This window comes from Nanorana parkeri, unplaced genomic scaffold, assembly GCF_000935625.1.
Source record: "Nanorana parkeri isolate BGI_ZX_2015 unplaced genomic scaffold, ASM93562v1 scaffold1199, whole genome shotgun sequence".
In the NCBI taxonomy this organism is placed as follows: domain Eukaryota; kingdom Metazoa; phylum Chordata; class Amphibia; order Anura; family Dicroglossidae; genus Nanorana; species Nanorana parkeri.
In genome coordinates, this window is record NW_017307467.1 from 149,037 (window position 1) to 168,672 (window position 19,636).

General features: G+C 41.5%; 1 protein-coding gene across 2 annotated transcripts in view; it reads left to right on the top strand.

Moving 5' to 3' along the window:
- The window catches only part of DAW1 (dynein assembly factor with WD repeats 1), a 47,238-nt gene extending 31,865 nt beyond the window's left edge, over positions 1-15,373 (top strand). Inside the window, exons 10-13 of one of the 2 annotated variants that reach the window (XM_018568501.1) lie at positions 5,756-5,870; positions 9,615-9,691; positions 14,129-14,291; positions 15,058-15,373. In XM_018568501.1, the coding sequence (XP_018424003.1) occupies positions 5,756-5,870; positions 9,615-9,691; positions 14,129-14,291; positions 15,058-15,092 (390 nt within the window). In that variant the 3' untranslated portion in view covers positions 15,093-15,373. Of the gene's footprint in view, positions 1-5,755; positions 5,871-9,614; positions 9,692-14,128; positions 14,296-15,057 lie in introns of both variants that reach the window. The other variant, XM_018568502.1, reaches the window with a different exon arrangement.
- Positions 15,374-19,636: the final 4,263 nt, after the last annotated feature.

Sequence of the window (19,636 nt, forward strand, 5' to 3'; positions counted from 1 at the left end):
TGTTGTTGGAGCCCCTGTGTTGTTGGAGCCCCTGTGTTGTTGGAGCCCCCGTGTTGTTGGAGCCCCCGTGTTGTTGGAGCCCCCGTGTTGTTGGAGCCCCTGTGTTGTTGGAGCCCCTGTGTTGTTGGAGCCCCTGTGTTGTTCCAAGCACTGTGGTTACAGGTTGTAATGTATTGAATAGGCGGCCTTGTTACAACTTACTGCAACTGACCACATGTGTCCTGTGTCATCTTTCTGGGCACAATACATCTTTGTGGTCACTTGGGAGACATCTGGACTGCCATCTACATGTCTTCTTTAACATGTCATATAAATGCAGCCTTGGAGGTTTAGCAGTACTGCTTCGTGAAATAAACATGTCTCTTGTTGCCTAATTAGATTTAAGCCAGAAAGCAGTGAACGCATAACTATAAAGCTTAATGGCTGTTCTCCCCGCCTCAACCACTTTAAATGGTCTTCCTTATTTTAGGATGGGCATATGGGGAGATCTGATTGTTTGCAAATAAACAAGCAGTTCTTTGGATTGGGAGTTTTTCTACATCCGACGCTCACATTTACTACAAAGTGCATGTTAGAGAATCATTACTGCCTAGAAGACAATAGCAAGGGTGTAGTGCAGAGTTATTTCTGCAAACCACTGTTTATCAGCAGAAATTAAAGCAGAACTACAACCTCATACCCTTTACAGCAGAGTAGGCAATCCCTGGCCCTCCAGCAGTGGATGCCTTTGGCTTTCAGAGTCTTGTAATGCCTAATGGGATTTGTAGTTGTACCACAGGTGGAGGGTCGTAGTTTGCCTACCCCTTCTTTACAGCCAAGGAAGGTACCATCTTAGCCTCTGTTTGAATTGCAGTTGCCATGGTGCTGTACATGTGATCAGCTATGACACTGGCCATTTGAGGGTTTGGAAGTTCAGATGAGACCTGATATAAGCGCACTGACAACTTTGACAGCTGGGAGACCATTAAATTGGTGGATCAAGTTCTGATTTAATATAACATTATACAGAGATTTTCAAATATGCAACTGCGGCCCTTTAAGGTCCTCCAATGTGATATTAATCACACATTACAAAGCAGGTATATCATACCACAGTCTTATCTGATGTAGGTATACTACAGACATTAGGTGACAGTCGCCCAGGCTGGCTGTTTCTGTGTAGACTGGATGATGATCTCCTGGCTATAGGGTACCTGCGGATATCATCAGCTGCTAGTTTTCACAGGGAATAGCTATACCAGCGGTAGGCAACCTTGGCATTCCAGCTGTGGTGGAACTACATGCCACTGCCTTTGGGAGTCATCCCTGTGGCTGTCAGAGTTTTGCAATGCCTCATGGGACTTGTAGTGCCACAACAGCTGGAGTGGCGAGGTTACCTACATCTGATCTATACAAAAGGTACAGAGTTGTTGTGCCTTGTTAACCCAGCACTGGGAGGTGTCTGTATGTGCCACCCCTTTCCCATAGACAAGCAGACACAGGTACCAGAGGCTGACAGGCTTCTGTATGTCCTTCCAACCACTGCTAAATCCCTATGGGCACCTTTAGTCTTAAGCAAATCAAGTGGATTTGCTTGATCTGCCTCTGCAAATACTGCTGTGATTTAATAAGCACTTTACAGCAGATAACTCAAATTTAGACTGTGAAAGATAGCAGGCACGGCAAAGCCGCAGCCACAAATTCACTTCATTATATCCACAATATATTCTGACCTTGTGCAGAAGAAAAGAGACTGGAAATGTGTACTGAAGCTCCGGTCAATACTAATAATAATTGTATTGACTGCAGTCCAGGTGATGGCTGTGATGGATGTATAGTCAGAGCAAGGTTCCTTTTTTCCAGGAGGAAATTTGCTTGAAACAATCAGAGCGCGTATTTCCCTATAGTGTTATGCAGCTCATGAAACAGAAGGAGAGGCGATCACTTGTCTGCATCTTCCATCCCAAGATGTTCACAGACCTTTTTCATTGTTTAACTCTCCCGGCATCACATGAGAAAATAATTGTCTGGACAGAATAGAAATTCTCAGAAGCCATTTATAAGTTCTTTGTATTGGCAGCCGGCCAGTGCGGAGTACATTAGATGACTGCTAGAAAAATACGGCGGTGAATTCTTTATTAAGCTTGTAAATTGACTGTTCATCCATCCGCGTAACTGGAAATGTGAGACCTTTATAAAGCTTATATAACAATAAGGTGCCGCTTTCCTTGTGTATTGATGCTGCTCAGCAAGGTTATTCTGAGCGTGTGTTAGGACATTTCGGATGTAAATACCTTCTGATAATAATGAGCATAAATAATTCTCATTGCTATTCTTCCTATAGCAAGAACAATCTGGTCATGTGCTCACATCTGTCTGAATATTTCTACATTGTGTAGCACACATTATTATTATACAGGATTTATATAGTGCCAACAGTTTGCGCAGCGCTTTACAATATAAGGAAGACATTACAATCACAAAACAATTTAAGACAAGATGGTAAGGAGGGCCCTGCCCCTGAGGGCTTACAATCTAAAAGCGAGGGGCAGAAATTAGGAATAAGCCTTTTATTTTGGGGATATGTGATTGAATGGGACATGTGAATACGTTCAATCATTTGTGTGGTAAGATTTCAATGGCAAATTCATAGTGTTACTGTATTTGTTTTATCAATGCGATTTCTGAAGTTGAAGGTCATGAAAGAAAGAGTCCAGTAAGACGTGGCTGAAACAAGGCAGGTTCCATTAGCCATGAAATGTGAGGCCTAGCATACAAGTTATGACTGTAGACACCACACCGGCTAAGGTTGTCTGATTGTTTACACGGCTTAGTTGCTCACAGTCCAATTTTGGTTCATTTCTAACAGTTTAGGAACATCTCCTAGTTTTTTACATTAGAAAGCTTTGTAAATTCATTTCTCCACAATGCTTATAGATGCAGAGATGAAGGAGAATGTTTTAAAGTGCTTTTATTGCTTGTTAAGGATATGTAAATACATTATTGTGCATGGTCTGGGCATAGGTTGTACTATTTAGCTATTCTAGTTTATAACTTAGGTGGCTTTTCACAAAAGGGTGAAGAGTGTGGAGAAGGTAGGAGAAGGGAACAATCTAGGACAACAGAGCGGAACTGGAAAGTGAGCTGAACTGGAGAATTTTTCCAAATCGGCTCTGTTGTCCTAGATTGTTCACTTCTCCTGCCTTCTCCACACTCTCCACCCTTTTGTGAATAACTCCCTTAATTTCACACAGATATTTTAAGAAACAATCACCATTTAATTCACCAAAGCATAGAAATAAAGCACCGCTCCTCCACGCAGAGTAAAGACAGCCAGGTGCTCGCCAGCAGGAGTGTGTCCTCGCTCTGAATCAGTTTATTGAAAATGTGGCAGTGACACTGAGTCCAGAGAGACTAGTTTATGACTAAGCCCAGGATTGTGTGAAACATGTCAGAGAGGGCGGACCTCAGGCAGGATTCAGTGTCATTGACGAACTTCCAATAAACTGATTCAGCGTGGAACGGAGTGTGGCCGGATTTTTCCTTTACTATACTGTATAGTATTTCTTTCTGTTATAGATGAGTTCAAAATCATTAATGGAAATCTGTACTGAGAGAATATGGAGGCTGCTATTGGTGTCTTCTACTTCTAAGTTGCCTAGATGTCCAATGGCTAGAGCTGCAACAATTATTCGATGAAGTCGATTAAAATCGACGATGAAAAACGTTGTCAACGTTTTAAAGGTGTATTATACATTGGTATTCTGTAGAGCTGCAACAATTATTCAATCATGTCGATTAAAATCGACGATGGAAAACGTTGTCAACTCGTCGAATTTGTCGGCTAAAATAAAAATTTCCCACTCGCCGCGCACGCCACCTGTTCGCGGCTCCATACACGAGTTACGCCGCGGACTCCACGCCCACCGCGCACACGCCGCGTACCCGCCCATCGCACAAGCTGGACACACGGCCGCAGAGCACACCGCCGCTGCTGCAGCGACTTACGACGGTTCAGAAACAGGTAAGGGGGACCTGTTTCTAATCTTTCCTGTTTTAAAAAAAAAAAGCGGCACACTGCAGAACACCAGCAGCTATAGAGGAACAACAAATCCCAGCAATAATACATTAAGCAGCCTGTATAATGTATTATTGCTGGGATTTGTTGTTCCTCTATAGCTGGTGGTATTTTCCATTGCGCTGTATAATGTATTATTGCTGGGATTTGTAGTTCCTCTATAATATAACTGGTCAGTGGTAATCTGCATTGCACAGTATAATCATTATACATCACAATGGAGAATACCACCAGCTATAGGGGACTACAAATCCCAGCAATAATACATTATATACAGCGCAATGCAGAATAACGCCAGCTATAGAGGACTACAAATCACAGCAATATATATTCTGCACTGTGCCGCTGTATAATGTACTATATTGCACACCACACTTTTTTTTTACTTCAACCGCGCCAAGCTTGCTCCCGTGATGGACTACAATCTCAATACAAACTAGTAGTCCATCACTGGAGCCTTTTTTAAAATATATCCGATTAACCGATTAATCGAACTTAATAATCGGCTAACTAATCGATTATGATAATAATCGTTAGCTGCAGCCCTACCAATGGCTTCAATCATTTCTGAGACACTGACCTGGAACATGGATGTATATCAGCAGCTCTGCCTTTTTTCTGACTTTCTAATCTGCATGCTTATTCTGTGTAAGTCAGAGACAGCCAGGAGTATTCTTAGGAGGAGGTCAGCAATGGCAACCCCCCCTTACTACAGGATTTGTTGAGTGCCCATTCACACCCATGCAGTTCTGTGGGAACACACATGTAGGTGTAAATGGGCACATATAGGTTGCCTTTAAAAATACACATCGGCATACAAATGTCAATCAGCCACATAGGAAAGAATGTGATTTCTGATTGAAGTGTGTTTTCATGCACTGAGATTCATGTGAAGAACTGTAGGGAAGTGGACATGTGTGACTAAGCCATTAAAGCAAACCTTACCTGGGAGAAACATGGGCATGCCATCACTGACCTCCATCTGAAGTTGCTGTTTGCCTTGCTTTAACTTTGACCCTCTTGCTTTAATACTTTCTGACCCATTGGCCTGGAACAAATACAGTATGCAGATCAAGAAAATCAGAGTTAGAAGTTCGTATCTGCAAATGTGTTTCAGGCCATTGAATGAAAGCAATGGCACACAATGGTCAGCCTGGCAGCTAGAATTGGCAGAAGGAGAAATAGCAATGGCAGCCTCCAGATTTCTTTCTGGAAAGGTTTCTTTTAAATGTATTTTTAACTACAGCCAACAAAAGTACCTGAATCTGTCTTTGTAACATCCTCCTGTAATCCTCAAGCAAAACAACACTGACGTTGGGAAAAAAAGGGGCAGCACTGTAAGCCAGTCAGACTCTACCGCATTGTACATTGCTATAAGGTTCCCAAAAGGAGGAGAGAGCAGAGTGATGACCTTTGCAGTGTGCTGCTGCTTCTTCATTTTCCAGTTACAGGCTGGTGCAGATCCAAGACCAGGCTGTACTATTCAGCTTATTATAGTGTTCAAGTAGAGGGCTTGACCACAGGCCCAAGGTATTCGAAGACAGCAGAGATCAGCAAAGTAGCATCTCTTTCATTAAAGGGTATCGGTTATCAGTATTTCAACAGCTCCACATTTTGAAATTTGTTTTTTGAATTAAACTAGAAGAAACGTGCACTGACTTTCCTGTATAATGTGTTAATGGTTTTTTCTCTCCACAGCTGTGGGATGCTCTGAGTGGTAAATGTGTGGCTACCCTGACGGGACATGAAGATGAGGTTTTGGATGTCTCATTTGATTCCACTGGCCAGCTGATTGCTACGGCCTCTGCTGATGGTTAGTCTGGCCCTATTCTCATTTATAATAGCCTTAGTCTATGAAATGTTCTTAATCCTGAACGGGAATTCTGAGTGCAGTATAGACCTGTTTTCAGTTAGCATATCCTCTGCTTATACATTTCTACAATATGCTTAGTTTGTATTGGCCCAGTTTAGGACTGGTTACTGTAACCCTATTACATAAATATAAATTCTGCAGTGGGTTTAAAAGCATTTTCACCTAAATCAATAAACACGTGTGCACAAGAAATCTGTGAAAGGAGTAAAGCGCTGGGATACTTGATTCAGAACTGCACATTCAGCAGCAATAAGCTAACTGAATGCAAAGGTTAGCAAACAGACTAGGGAAAACAGGAGCAGGGCAGGTCGCATGACATAATCTAAATCTGGCCATACACCTTACAATTATCTCCAGATTTTCTGTGGTCAGATGGAAAAGGTGCAACAGATTCCTTCATCTACACTTAACTGTGTGGATGGAGTAATCTCCACCTGGGCCAATCCGTTGCACTTTTTCCATCTGACCACAGAAAATCTGCAGATAATTGTAAGGTGTATGGGCACCATAATATGCAGACCAAGAAGTTACTTCAGAATGTCGGTATATCGATCATCCAGTATAGAGAACACAGGTGAAACTTGAACACAGGAAGTTCATTGATCCCGATTGTTTCGATTGGAACATCAACCTAGGACCCAAAGTAAATTTGATTGGTTTCTTTTTAAGAAAGGAATGTATGGAGAATGAGAAAAAATGTGCATTTAATTTGCTAGATTTGTGATTCCGATGTAAAGTTCGGAAGGGGTTAATAGAAAGAGGCATTCAAATACCCTTTAAAAAGGTAACACCCTCCCCCTATGACTACGTCCTGACAAAGCCCCAGAAGGAGGGGCAAAACGCGTCAACGTTTTGTACCTGTCTGGGCCATCTTGGACTACCAGGGAATACACCAAGATAACACCGCTATGGATCTAAAGTGACAATACAACAAACTAATAGTTCACTTGATGTCGGATATCCAACACAGATGGGGAAAACCGGTTAGTACCCGATAAGCGATGAATGAATTCATTACCACATGTTTCTATATATGAAGACAACGAAGTCTGTCTTTATCTTTATCCTAAATAGTGGCTCGAACTCTAAGAGCGTGCTGGCTCCTTTGCAATCATTCCTGGTTTTTCCGGATATGTGAGTGAACACATTGGAGATCCCTGAGCATGAGTTATATACTCAAAATTTCTTGACTGAATATCTTGACGGTTATTCATCCCGTCCTTACGTAGATTGGACTGATCGAATGTACTTTGGGTCCTAGGTTGATGTTCCAATCGAAACAATCGGGATCAATGAACTTCCTGTGTTCAAGTTTCACCTGTGTTCTCTATACTGGATGATCGATATACCGACATTTAATAGTAGAAAACAAATTCGGTGTTGTAAACCGTCCCCATAAGCAATCAGTATCTATTTAGGAGCCGTATTCAGATGTTAACACCAAGGACTTTCCAGGAACTTAACATATGCAGCCCACAGATCAATCCTAGATACCTGTTGCACAATATCCATAATTGAGTGGTTGACAGCCCATGAGTATTCTATACAAACACAGGTGGATTTATACAAATTAACAACACACTGGGCAGCAGTGAGCTTAATACATGTGAAAGTTAACCCTTGGGTGCATTGAAAATACCCCTACCAGTAGGTCTCAAGATGACCCGTTCAGGAGTGTGTGAATGGTAATGCATGACTGGACAACGTTGTCAAATTTTTAATTTGGTGTTGGGATCTGGTGCAATAACAAGTTTCATGCATAAATTATATATGACTTAATAAATGAATTTATACTTTTCTACAAATGGATTGAAGTAACTTCTTGGTCCGCATATTAGATTATGTCATGCGACCTGCCCTGCTCCTGTTTTCCATGATTTTGTTTAGTTACAGAGCTATTATCATTAACCATTGGAACGTCCCGGAAGGGGGCACCTTAATGGAATGCATGCATTACTAATATTCCTCCGGGGAATCTCTCTGTTTGTTCTATAGCAAACAGACTAGCCTTATGACAAAGCGCAACAGTGCAAAACGCGTCAAGGCATTGTTTTGCTGCTGTATGTGCTGTTTTAAATAAAGCTGGACAGTCTGCAACTAGAAGAATGTGTGATGACAGGCCAGTCTCTGAGCGGCTGTTGTATTAGTATGTGCCTAAATTATTTAACACCTAAAACTTTGGGTGTCACTGCTGTCCGAGATCTCCTACATGCCACACTACCCCGATCTTAGGGTCTTAGCCAAGTAACTGTTGTTAGTGTCCTGAGTAAGATCTCTATATCCCTATGGACAATATACTAGCGGATCCTTGATGCGAAAATATTGTAAAAATACAACTACTAGCATAGAAATTTACTTTTTTTTGCTCTGGCCCTAAGTGTGTGTGATGTTTTGTTGGGGAACATTGCCATTGGTTTAAGGTTCACAACAAGTATGTAAAGTGTAGTGGACTCTCTGTAGGAAATTTAGAAAACTCAGCAGCTGGTGAAACAAAGGTCACATCTAAAACTCAAGCTTTCAATATATCCAGGTATGAGACTAATCTCTCTGCCCAAGTCTTATGCAGCAGTAAAGATCTGCTGGGGGATGAAAAGCTGCCCAACCCCCTCCACATTGAGGCATTGTAGGTGCAGTTGCTCTTTAAAGGGAAATTAATGCTTTGCATAATTTTTTATACTGTTTAATAAGCTAATTTTTTTAACTTGTCTATATAAAAACGTATAGTATAGGGTGCACCCATGATGGTGTTACAGAGCTTTATGGGTCTTCAGAAAATACGCACAACAGAAGCTGTTTGCCTTCAGACTCTCTGTCTCTGATTGACACAGGACCTCTGTACAGTCTGTACAGGACCTCTTGTGTGTGTACATTTGAGCTTGAGTGCTCTAAAAAACAGACTTTTTTCAGCATTGTTAGCTTGGTTAATCTGCGAAAAGCAGCTAGGAGTCTCACCTGGTGTCTGAATGTGTAAGATGAAATATTTCATAATAACCAAAAACATATATAAAAATATTTTTACTTTAAAAAAACAAAAAACAAACATTACACCTTTCAATTTAAATATCCACATGTTCAATGTTTCAAAAGAGCATATGATATACTGTGCTGCCATACATTACACATGTAAATGCTACTACAGTGTTGAAAAACCAATCTTTAGGATTATGCCTGCAGGTCCACTCCCCAGCCCTCCAAATTCTATGACCATCGTAACTTGCCATATATACAGTATATGATATGGGAGTTGGTTGTCAGAGAACTGCTGCAATGCATGTCATGGATCCTTCTTGGCAGTAAAAGCAAAAAAAGTGAGAAGTAGGGAAAAGAATAGTATAATAAATCATGTTCAGCACTCTGCAGTTATCTGCCCCCGACTCAGTCAAGTGCCTCTCAAATGCTTATATGGCGATTACATGCAATTTTCAGCACTTTGCTGATAGCGGACTAAGAAAGCTTCAGAGGATTAATTTGTTGCGTTAATCTTTAGCAGGAGGCTGGGATTATTTGATGCAGTCTTTGGACATTAAAAGAAGTTATATTTTTATTTCTTGCAGTTTAGTGCAGTGGGGTGAACTATAACTATATAAAGAGATCTTTGAATAGGTTGCTGCTCAAAGAACACACTTTGATCTGTAGATGTTGGTTCTATGTAGTATTTATACCTGTAATCTCTGTTTTTAACAGGAACAGCCAGAGTGTATAATGCAGCCAGCAGGAAATGCCTGGCCAAGCTAGAAGGGCATGACGGTGAAATTTCCAAAGTGAGTTCTATTATGCGCTTATATCCAGTTAAATCCGATTCTTCAAGATCTCATGGAATAACGCAGGGCTGTGTGAGCCAATCACCCCCCTGAACTAGCACAAATGAATTTGTCTATTAACACTCTTTATCCATCTCAGTGCTTTTTCCTATTGTGTTCTATCATGTCATCATCATGATCTTCTCTACTGAATCCTGACTTTTAGTTTTTTGGCCAAAGTATTAGATTTTTTTGAATCTGGAATGACTGGTTGGATCTTATTAGTGGTCCAAGGAACTCTCTCTCAAATGCATCAACTCTCTGGTGATTGGGCTTCCCTATGGTCCAACTCCTGCTGCTATACTTTAGCACAGAGAAAACCAGAACTCTGTGTGTGCTGGAAATAGTGTGAGCAGATGTGAAGGCTGCTGAATGGTGTCTTCTGGTTATGGAGTATTCGGCGGTGTGGTATTTGTTGGGTATGGAGTATTCTGTGGCATGGTGTTTGCTGTATATGTAGTATGTTGTGTTTGTTAGTTATGGAGTATTTTGCGGTGTGGTGTTTGTTGGGTATGGAGTATTCTGCAGTGTGGTGTCTGCTGGGTATGGAGTATTCTGCAGTGTGTTGTCTGTTGGGTATGGAGTATTCTGCAGTGTGGTGTCTGCTGGGTATGGAGTATTCTGCAGTGTGGTGTCTGCTGGGTATGGAGTATTCTGCAGTGTGGTGTCTGCTGGGTATGGAGTATTCTGCAGTGTGGTGTCTGCTGGGTATGGAGTATTCTGCAGTGTGGTGTCTGCTGGGTATGGAGTATTCTGCAGTGTGGTGTCTGCTGGGTATGGAGTATTCTGCAGTGTGGTGTCTGCTGGGTATGGAGTATTCTGCAGTGTGGTGTCTGCTGGGTATGGAGTATTCTGCAGTGTGGTGTCTGCTGGGTATGGAGTATTCTGCAGTGTGGTGTCTGCTGGGTATGGAGTATTCTGCAGTGTGGTGTCTGCTGGGTATGGAGTATTCTGCAGTGTGTTGTCTGTTGGGTATGGAGTATTCTGCGGTGTGGTGTCTATTTGATTGGTATGGAGTATTTTGCGGTGTGGTGTTTTGGTAGGTTTGGAGTATTCTGCGGTGTGGTGTCTGTTGGGTATGGAGTATTCTGCAGTGTGGTGTCCGTTGAGTATGGAATATTCTGCGGTATGGTGTCTGTGTATGGAGTATTCTGCGAATGGTGTTTTCTTCTGTCTGGTATGTGTGCTGTGTTTGCTGTAGTCCGCTGTGTAGTGTGCAAGCTGAGTATGTTGTGGGGTGGTGTGTGTGCTGGATATGCTGTGGGTTGCTGTGTGGTGTCTGCTGGGTATGGTGTTGTCTGCTGCGTGGTGTCTGCTGGGCATGGTGTTATCTGCTGCGTGGTGTCTGCTGGGCATGGTGTTATCTGCTGTGTGGTGTCTGCTGGGCATGGTGTTATCTGCTGTGTGGTGTCTGCTGGGCATGGTACTGTCTGCTCCGTGGTGTCTGCTGTGTATGTTGTTGTCGTCTGCTATGTGGTGTTTGCTGGATATGCTGTGGGCTGCTGTGTGGTGTTTGCTGCATATGCTGTGGGATGCTGTGTGGTGTTTGCTGGATATGCTGTGGGCTGCTGTGTGGTGTTTGCTGGATATGCTGTGGGCCGCTGTGTGGTGTCTGCTGGGTATGGTTTTGGCTGCTGTGTGTTGTCTGCTGGGTATGATGTGGGTTGCTCTGTGGTGTGTATGCTGGATATGCTGTGGGCTGCTGTGTGGTGTATGCTGGATATGCTGTGGGCTGCTGTGTGGTGTCTGCTAGGTATGGTTTTGGCTGCTGTGCGGTGTCTGCTGTGTATGATGTGGGTTGCTCTGTGGTATGTATGCTGTGGGTTGCTCGGTGGTGTGTATGCTGTATATGCTGTGGGCTGTCTGGTGGGCATGGTGTTGGCTGCTGTGTGGTGTCTGCTGGGTATGGTGTTGGCTGCTGTGTGGTGTCTGTTAGGCATGGTGTTGGCTGCTGTGTAATGTCTGCTGTGTATGATGTGGGTTGCTCTGTGGTGTGTATACTGGATATGGTGTCGGCTGTTGGGGATTGTTGTGCTAATGTGTATTGTGTGTGTGCTCACGATGGTATGCTGCAGCATCTTATTTCTTCATCCTTTGTGAACACAGCCTGCAGGAAGTTTCTTCTTATCCTCGGGCCTTTATCAGTCAGTCCTTCTTATATGATTACCTTTCTTCCTATTTAAGCATTTATCTTTTGCAGAGTCCGTAGAGTTTCCAGTATATTCTGCCAACAGGATGTTTTCCACTTTCTGTGTAAACTGACAATAATAAATGATTCATTCTTGGAATCAGCCGACTCCTGATCTGTTTGCAAGTTCAACCTGTGAATGGCAGTTATATGTAAGGATTGCTGATGTGTGTATTAAGAAAGAGCTGGCAGCTGATACAAGTATCCTGCAGGTTGTGTCAGGTGTGTTTTGGGATGACTGTAGAACTAATCCTGATCTCAGAACACAGTTATCAATAATTCACACTGAACGCCAACTCTTTCCTCATTACTATACAAAGCACAAGTGTCGCGGAAAGCTTACTGCTCCACATGCAATGTATTTATTTCATTATGAGTAGGCAGCAAGCACATGTAGGCATGGACACTATCATCTGACTGGTACTTGTAAAAAGTATTATTAGGAATATTGAACACCCACAGACCCCATTTTGAAAATCTTAAAGGAGCAGCTTGATTGGAAAAAGGTGCTAATGATTGCATAATTGGATAATGGCGTTTCCCTCCAATCAGCTATTGTGTGACTGAATTATAAAATTGGGTCAAAGGTGTCACCCATAGTGCCCAGTCAGGTTTCATCTTTCACAGTAAGCGGTGAATAAAATTGGTTAGTACAGGCATTGATTCCAGTTTTTCTTCAGGCTAACTGTCTGGTTAGTTTGCCGTTTTTCTTTAAGTTCTTGTTACTTTCACAAAATCATTTTGTAAGTTAAATATTAATTCTGAATTGTTCTGTTCTGTGGATCTAAAAAACATACTTAATAATCGCTTCCACTTCAAGGCTATTGTGATCTCATCTCATAAATATACTATGTAACAGAGACAAGGCCACTGCAGTTTTTTATACACATACATGGGCATGCTGATGGAAAATTGATGCGTGTTATAACTGGATTAGCCTATGACTACTTGTAGCAGAACTCTCTGCAACCTCTCCAACACCCTTTTCTGCTGATGCAGGGGAACAATTTCACATTTAGTTTACTCATTTGTATTGAGATTGTAGTCCATCACAGGAGTGAGCTTGGAGCGGTGACTTCTCTACAACACACAAAGGGAGCATGGGGAACAAAAGTAGCCACCCTCCAGAAGGAAGGACAGTGTCAGCACCAATTCAGAGATGATTTGAGGATATACAGTTAATATGATGCACAAATAAGATACATTTTTGTTAATAGTTAAGATACTTGAATGTATTTCTAAGATTTAACTCCGGAGTTTAGTGTCACTTTAAGAAGGCCTCACTAGACCCCACCAGTCGGAACAACTTAAGACCCATCTCCTTGCTTTCATTTCCCTTCAAACTTCTTGAATGCCTAGTTTTAAACTGTGTTAGCCACCACCTCACTGTTAACAACTTTTCTTTCAGTCTGGTTTTTGCCCACAACACTCTATAGGATGTGCCCTCTTAAAACTCACTAATGACTTGCTAACTGCTAACATACTCTTTCACTGCTGCCTTTGACACAGTTGACCACCCTCTCCTCCTCACAGAAATCCACTCCCTTGGCCTCAAAGACTCTTCTCTTTCAAGGTTCTCCTCCTACCTATCTCAGCGCACCTTCTGTGTCACCAACAACTCTATCTCCTCTTCTCCTTTTCATTTTTCCATAAGGGTCCCCCGAGGCTTGGTCCTTGAGCCCCTTCTAATCTCCATCTTCACCTCATCGCTGGGTCAAATGATAACATCCAACAACTTCCACTACCATCTCTAGGCTGATGACACCCAAATCTATCTTTGCTCCTCAGCTCACCCCTTCTGTCTCTTCATGCATCACTAATTCACTCACTGACATCAATATAGATATCAAAACACTCCTTTAAACTCGGTCTGTTCAAAACTGTGCTCATAAAATTGCCTCCACTTGTATCCAAATCCCCCAACTTCTCCATCATAATCAACAGCACAACATCAAGCCATCTCACTACATACAGCTCCTCCCACTAGATGGAGCTGAAAAGCAGAGGCAATAAATACTAATTTTCTCTGCTCCTCAGCCTCATCTAGTGGTCATGATGCAGAATTTACCTGATATTACATTCGATCTGCAAATAATCTGGAAAGAAAATATACTAAGAACATTTGTTGTTTAGGGCAGACATTAGTTTGTGAACTGAACGCTTTCATACCTGCCCCTCATCTAACCTACTTCCTTCTTTTGTGTTTCCAGATCTGTTTCAATGCTCAGGGCACCCGCATCCTAACAGCTAGCTCAGATAAGACAGCACGTTTGTGGGACCCTCAGACAGGACAATGTGCCCAGGTGCTAGAAGGACACATGGATGAGATTTTCTCTTGTGCTTTTAACTATGAAGGAAACATCATCATTACAGGCAAGTGTGTTGTTTATTCCACAAAGCAAACCGTACATGTTACAACCCGGTTCTGCAATTTCTGTGCAATTCCTGTGCAATCTAAAGGAGATTTCACAACCTGATGTGTGTGTGTGGTCAGCTGAATCTGATCTAATGAAGAGAAATCTCTTATTTGTCATGTCATATTAGACATAAATGCTGAATGGGTTTTGTAGGAAGAATCACTGTTATTTAACTGAATGGGGGAATATATCTAGCCAGGAACATAGTTTGAGCAGTCAGTGCAGAGGGTGATGATGTCATCACGCTGTGCCCAAAGACACTTACAAGTGCTGAATCAGATGCCTCTGTCGTCTATTCCTGTGCCTGGGAGCATTCACTGTGATTTCAACTCAAACCTGGAGCAACTGGATGTCTCCTGACATGAGAAGATGTCCTGTCTGGAAGTAAGGGGAAGTGTCCTCAGTAGAAACACAGGCTCTATCCCCTCCCCAATCTAAAACAAACAGGGTTATTCCCAAAAGGGTGAAGAGTTTGGAGAAGGCAGGAGAAGTGAACTGAACAGGAAAGTGAGCAGAATTGGAGATTTTTTCCAAATCAGCTACTTTGGCCTAGATTGTTAACTTCTCCTGCCTTCTCCAAACCCCTTAGTGAATAACCCTGTAAATAAATGTTTTTGTTCTTTTGAGCTGGAGTTGGGCTTTAATTGTACAATATTCATCTTTTAGTAAAGGTAAATGATTTTAATTAATATATTAATGGGCTGTATTGGTTTTTTCAACAGGAAGTAAGGACAACACTTGCAGAATATGGCGTTAGGTGTTGTCTCTGTATCCTCCATCCAAAGTAGTGGGGCAGCCAAAATGACACACCTAATGATCATATCATCTCAATAACTGACCTCTTCCAGCATCCTCTCCATGAGTGGTATTACACTTACTGTCACAGAGTGTTCCAGTGATGTGCTGCAGCAGAAGATCTGTCTGGATCTTTCATGTTGAGATCACTTGTATTACTGTAAATTGATGTTTTTACTTTGAATAGCTGACTTTTTTATTAGTGTTTTTAAACAGTTTTTCATTAAAATATCTTAATTATTTAATTGTTTGTACCGTGCATTTGTTCTCGAGCTGTTTACTAACAACATGTTAAGTTGGATTATATAAATATGCAAATCAAAATGTCAAAGTTTGGTGGAATAATATAACCAGGGTTACATCTGGCTCTCTGTGTTTGAAATGTTTCCTGTGGTTGCCTCATGTGCTCAGTATATGCAAAGATTACTAGGGGATGGGCTTCAGTTCTCCCAAAATAAAGTCATGAAGCAGCGATCATTAATATCTGTCTGTGGTCACCATCTTCTGGATTAGAAATAGCATTGAATGAAACACAGTAAAAGCAGTCAGTCTTTCCTGGCTACCCTCTAAAGCTGCTGATGCAGGCTGTTCATGTATTTGGAGAACCCTTATTAGTCACCCTCCAGAAGGAAGGACAGTGACAGCACAAAGTCAGAGATGATTTGGGGATCTAGAGCCGAGTGATACACACATAAGCTATATTTCTGTTAGTAAGGTACTTGAATTTATTTTTAGGATTTAACTCCTGAGTTTAGTGTCACTTTAACTATATGGCCTAATTGTTCCTAACAATGGAACAATGGAATGGTACTCCTAGAATGAGATCCTAATAAGTTGGACTTGATGGACTAATGTCTTTATTCAACCTCAAATACTATATAACTATGTAACCTGTATATGGCCTAAGACTACAGTGAAAATTAGATGATCCACCTTGCAATCTGTGTCTGACCTCATTTCTTTATATCAATATGCAGCTATAAATAGTATTGAGGTCTCCTGTTATTTACTTCAGAAGAAATAAAATCAGTATATTGTGCAATGTATTCAGGGCAATGAAACCACTTTGTCTTTAGTTTACTGGGCAAAGGGACTTTAATGTTTTGTATGCTTAGTTATTTTTTGGGGTAGACACGAATATCACCCAACAAACCGATACAAAAAATAGAAATTGAGAGCACTGAATTTACAAACCAAGAAAATATATATTCTCTTGAAAATCCCTATATCTTCCAACCAGATAACTGTGAGGGGGCAAGGTTAAATATACAAGCCGCAATCACAATAAAGATGGGCATGGCTGCTTATACTTCTGCTCATTACTAAATGATGGTGTGTATTCAACCGAGCAGCCCTACAACACAAGTAATCTAAACTGTGATTGATCAGTCAGTTGGAACATTTGTTGTAGCTAGCCAGGTCCTGTCCTCTGTGGAGGTCTTTTTATACCATTAACATTCATATTTCCCTTCAAGCACAAACGGAGAAGTCCATTAGAAAAGAGCTGAGACAAACTGTAGCATACTTGATATTGTCATAACTACAAATATTGGCACTTTAAAGGAAACAATCCATATTATAATTCATGATGATACACCTAATTTGAGTCGATTGGTACAACAAAAATGAAAATGCCTGATTTGATCCTTTCTATATAGTTTCAATAACTAAACGGTTGAAAAAATTACAGACTTTAGCAGACATTTTGTAAAGTAAATTTGCAGCTGAAAAAAATAGTTTTTAGGTTCAGAATTCTAAAGAACACACCCTCAGATTCCTGCATGTACCTCTAGGCAGAATGTGGAGCTCCCTGGGAAGCCTGAATCCTGGGGTAAGTAGTTAATTAATCTTGACGTCTGCTGAGCTCTAGTGCTAGCCTGCCCCCGGTCCACACCTCCCTATGAGACACTGAAGCCATCCTTTACAGGGTGTTGTTCCAGGTTCAGGAAAGACTTACACTTTCTCAACAAAAGTGAGATTAACATGCCAGAGCATCCTGGGGTTCAGGGATCCGGCGTTGTGCTAAATTCTGAGGGAACCTTCTTTTGATTTTTTTAAGGCCACCCAAGGTTGGTTAAGGTAGTGACAGGTGTAGTATACGATCTTTATTGGACTTAGGGAAACCTCAACAGTTTCAACAAGTGGGGCCTTCTCTAGTACAAATACTGGTATCTGCCCCTAAGTTGCAGCATAGCACAGCTAGATGTGAAATAAGAAATGCAGTGCAATGCTAAAGAACGTATAATCTACATTAGGAAACGGCATGTCGTGTGAGTTATTTCCTAGAATATAAACAATCCTGCAAGAGGTTCTACCTGACTTGCTGAAGTGGCAAGGTATCTTACCTGGTATCTTACTTGATAGCAATAGCAATAATTTTGCATTCCCGCACAATTTGGACACTTGTAGAGTTTCTCCTCACGGCCTTCTTCAAATAGGTTCTGGCAGGTGTTATTGCATAGCTTACATTGCGCTTGTCTTGACACACCAGGAAGATTCCTAAGGCCTAGTAACACAATTGCTTTCAAATCTACAAGGGATCCTGAGTGTGCCCCTTGCTGCAAGGCCCACCTATACAGTGTTACCTCCCCTAATATTTACTAACGTTTCAAACCAGTCAGCGATTGAGACAGATTCTTATGGCGCCAGGAATCTGATCCAAATTCCTGCGCATCATGTGCATATGTAAAAGGAACCTGTCACCCCTTTACACAGTAACATGGGGTATCTCCACCTCCAACAGCCCCCTATCCCAATGTTGTTTGTATTAGTGGATTGAAATCTAATAATTGAAAAACAGTGTAGCAGCCTTATAGTTAATAACTGTGGATCTTATTTCATCAGTATGCAATATTGTTGGTGAAGTCTGTAATTTCAGTTTTCTGTCCCATGATAACCGGTGCATTTAAAATGTTAATTTGTGTGTTTATTGCTACAAGCCCTCACAACTTGATTTACTGGCCACTTCTGCATTCTTCACTGTGATCATTGTTATTAGCCCAGGGCTTAAAATTTCCACTCGCCTGCTCGCATTTTGCGAGTAAAAATAAGGTGAGGGCGAGTGGAAATTTGAGAGCAGAGCATCTCCTGTCAGTTCTGGCTTCCTTCGGCCGGAGCTCTGACAGTTCTGAGCTCCGGCGAAGGAAAGAATGTCTGTAAGCAGCATCGATGTCTGGCTATCTGGGTGTGATAGTGAGGGCTGCTGCAGACCTCTGTAATCACTCACAGATAAACCAGGGATCGATCCTGCTCACAGCCTCCTCCTTGCAAAGACGTGAACAGGTGAGGAGGCTCGGGGGAAGGGGTTGAGTGTACTTCTGAACTTCTGGTGGTGTCTGTGGTTGCCCTGTAGACATTAGCTATCACTTCATCTGGATTGAGAGATTTACATTCATGGTCTATGAACACCTTTAGAAAATTGTTGTTTGTACTGCAGATTAGACATGTGCGATTCGTTTCGTTCCGAAAGGAAATTCGGACATTCGGATGTGTCAGAATTCCAAGTTACAGCTGTAACGAATGCAAATGAATCCGAAATTTCGTTGCAGCAAAATGACATTTGAGTAAAACATTTTTTTTTGCTGGTGCACATGTCTACTGCAGATAATGAATGTGACTGCATTTCACCTCCAGCACATTGTGAGGAAAATAAACACACACACAACATTAATTTGCACAACATTTATTTACTTATCAGTACTTAGTCTGCATCATTAACATTTCAAAAAGGCGGCTGCAAACCAAGAGGGCTGTGCTTCTATTTTCTGTCACATGGAGCAAAAAACACAAAATAACCTCTTCTGCTGCCAACGTGGAGATGCTCATTATTTTTCCATGGAAATAAATAAGAGGAAGATAGTTTCCAGGTTTTATTGGATATTTTTTTTTGGATACAGGCAGTAATATAAAAAAAAAAAAAAGCCTGAAAGCTAAATAAGATGTATTTAATGAGGCAGGGTGAAAGTGCAGGAACCCATAGCAGTAAATCGGCCCCCAGCTTACTACTACTAGATGAGTTAAAGTGTATTTGGATTGGCTGTATATTTTGCAGGACCTAGCATCGGCTTATTAAAACCAATGGATCCTAATTTACTTATTAGGGACCTGATAAATGGCTAAATGACCTTTGTGCTTTATGCTTCAGTTCCCAGAGAATGAATTAGCAGTTCTCTCTTATATATTACTGCAGTCCAAAAAACAACTACTACTCTTCTGGCGGTTTTATTACCCTATTAACAACCAATCAGATTTTAATCTTTTAAAGTCAGATACTTTTTTTTAACCCTTTCCATGGGCTGCTGTACTTTGCACAATGCTCTTATTACACAAATGTGTGATGTGTTCAGGTATTACAAATGCATTGGCTTTTATTGTTTGCATCCATTATTACCCTTCTTACAATATACGTTTATGCTGGTTTCCTTGAAGAGAATATGGCTTGTTTGGAAGAAGGCAAAATGGAATACATTAAACACAAATGGCTATACATGAGTTAGATTGTTATGG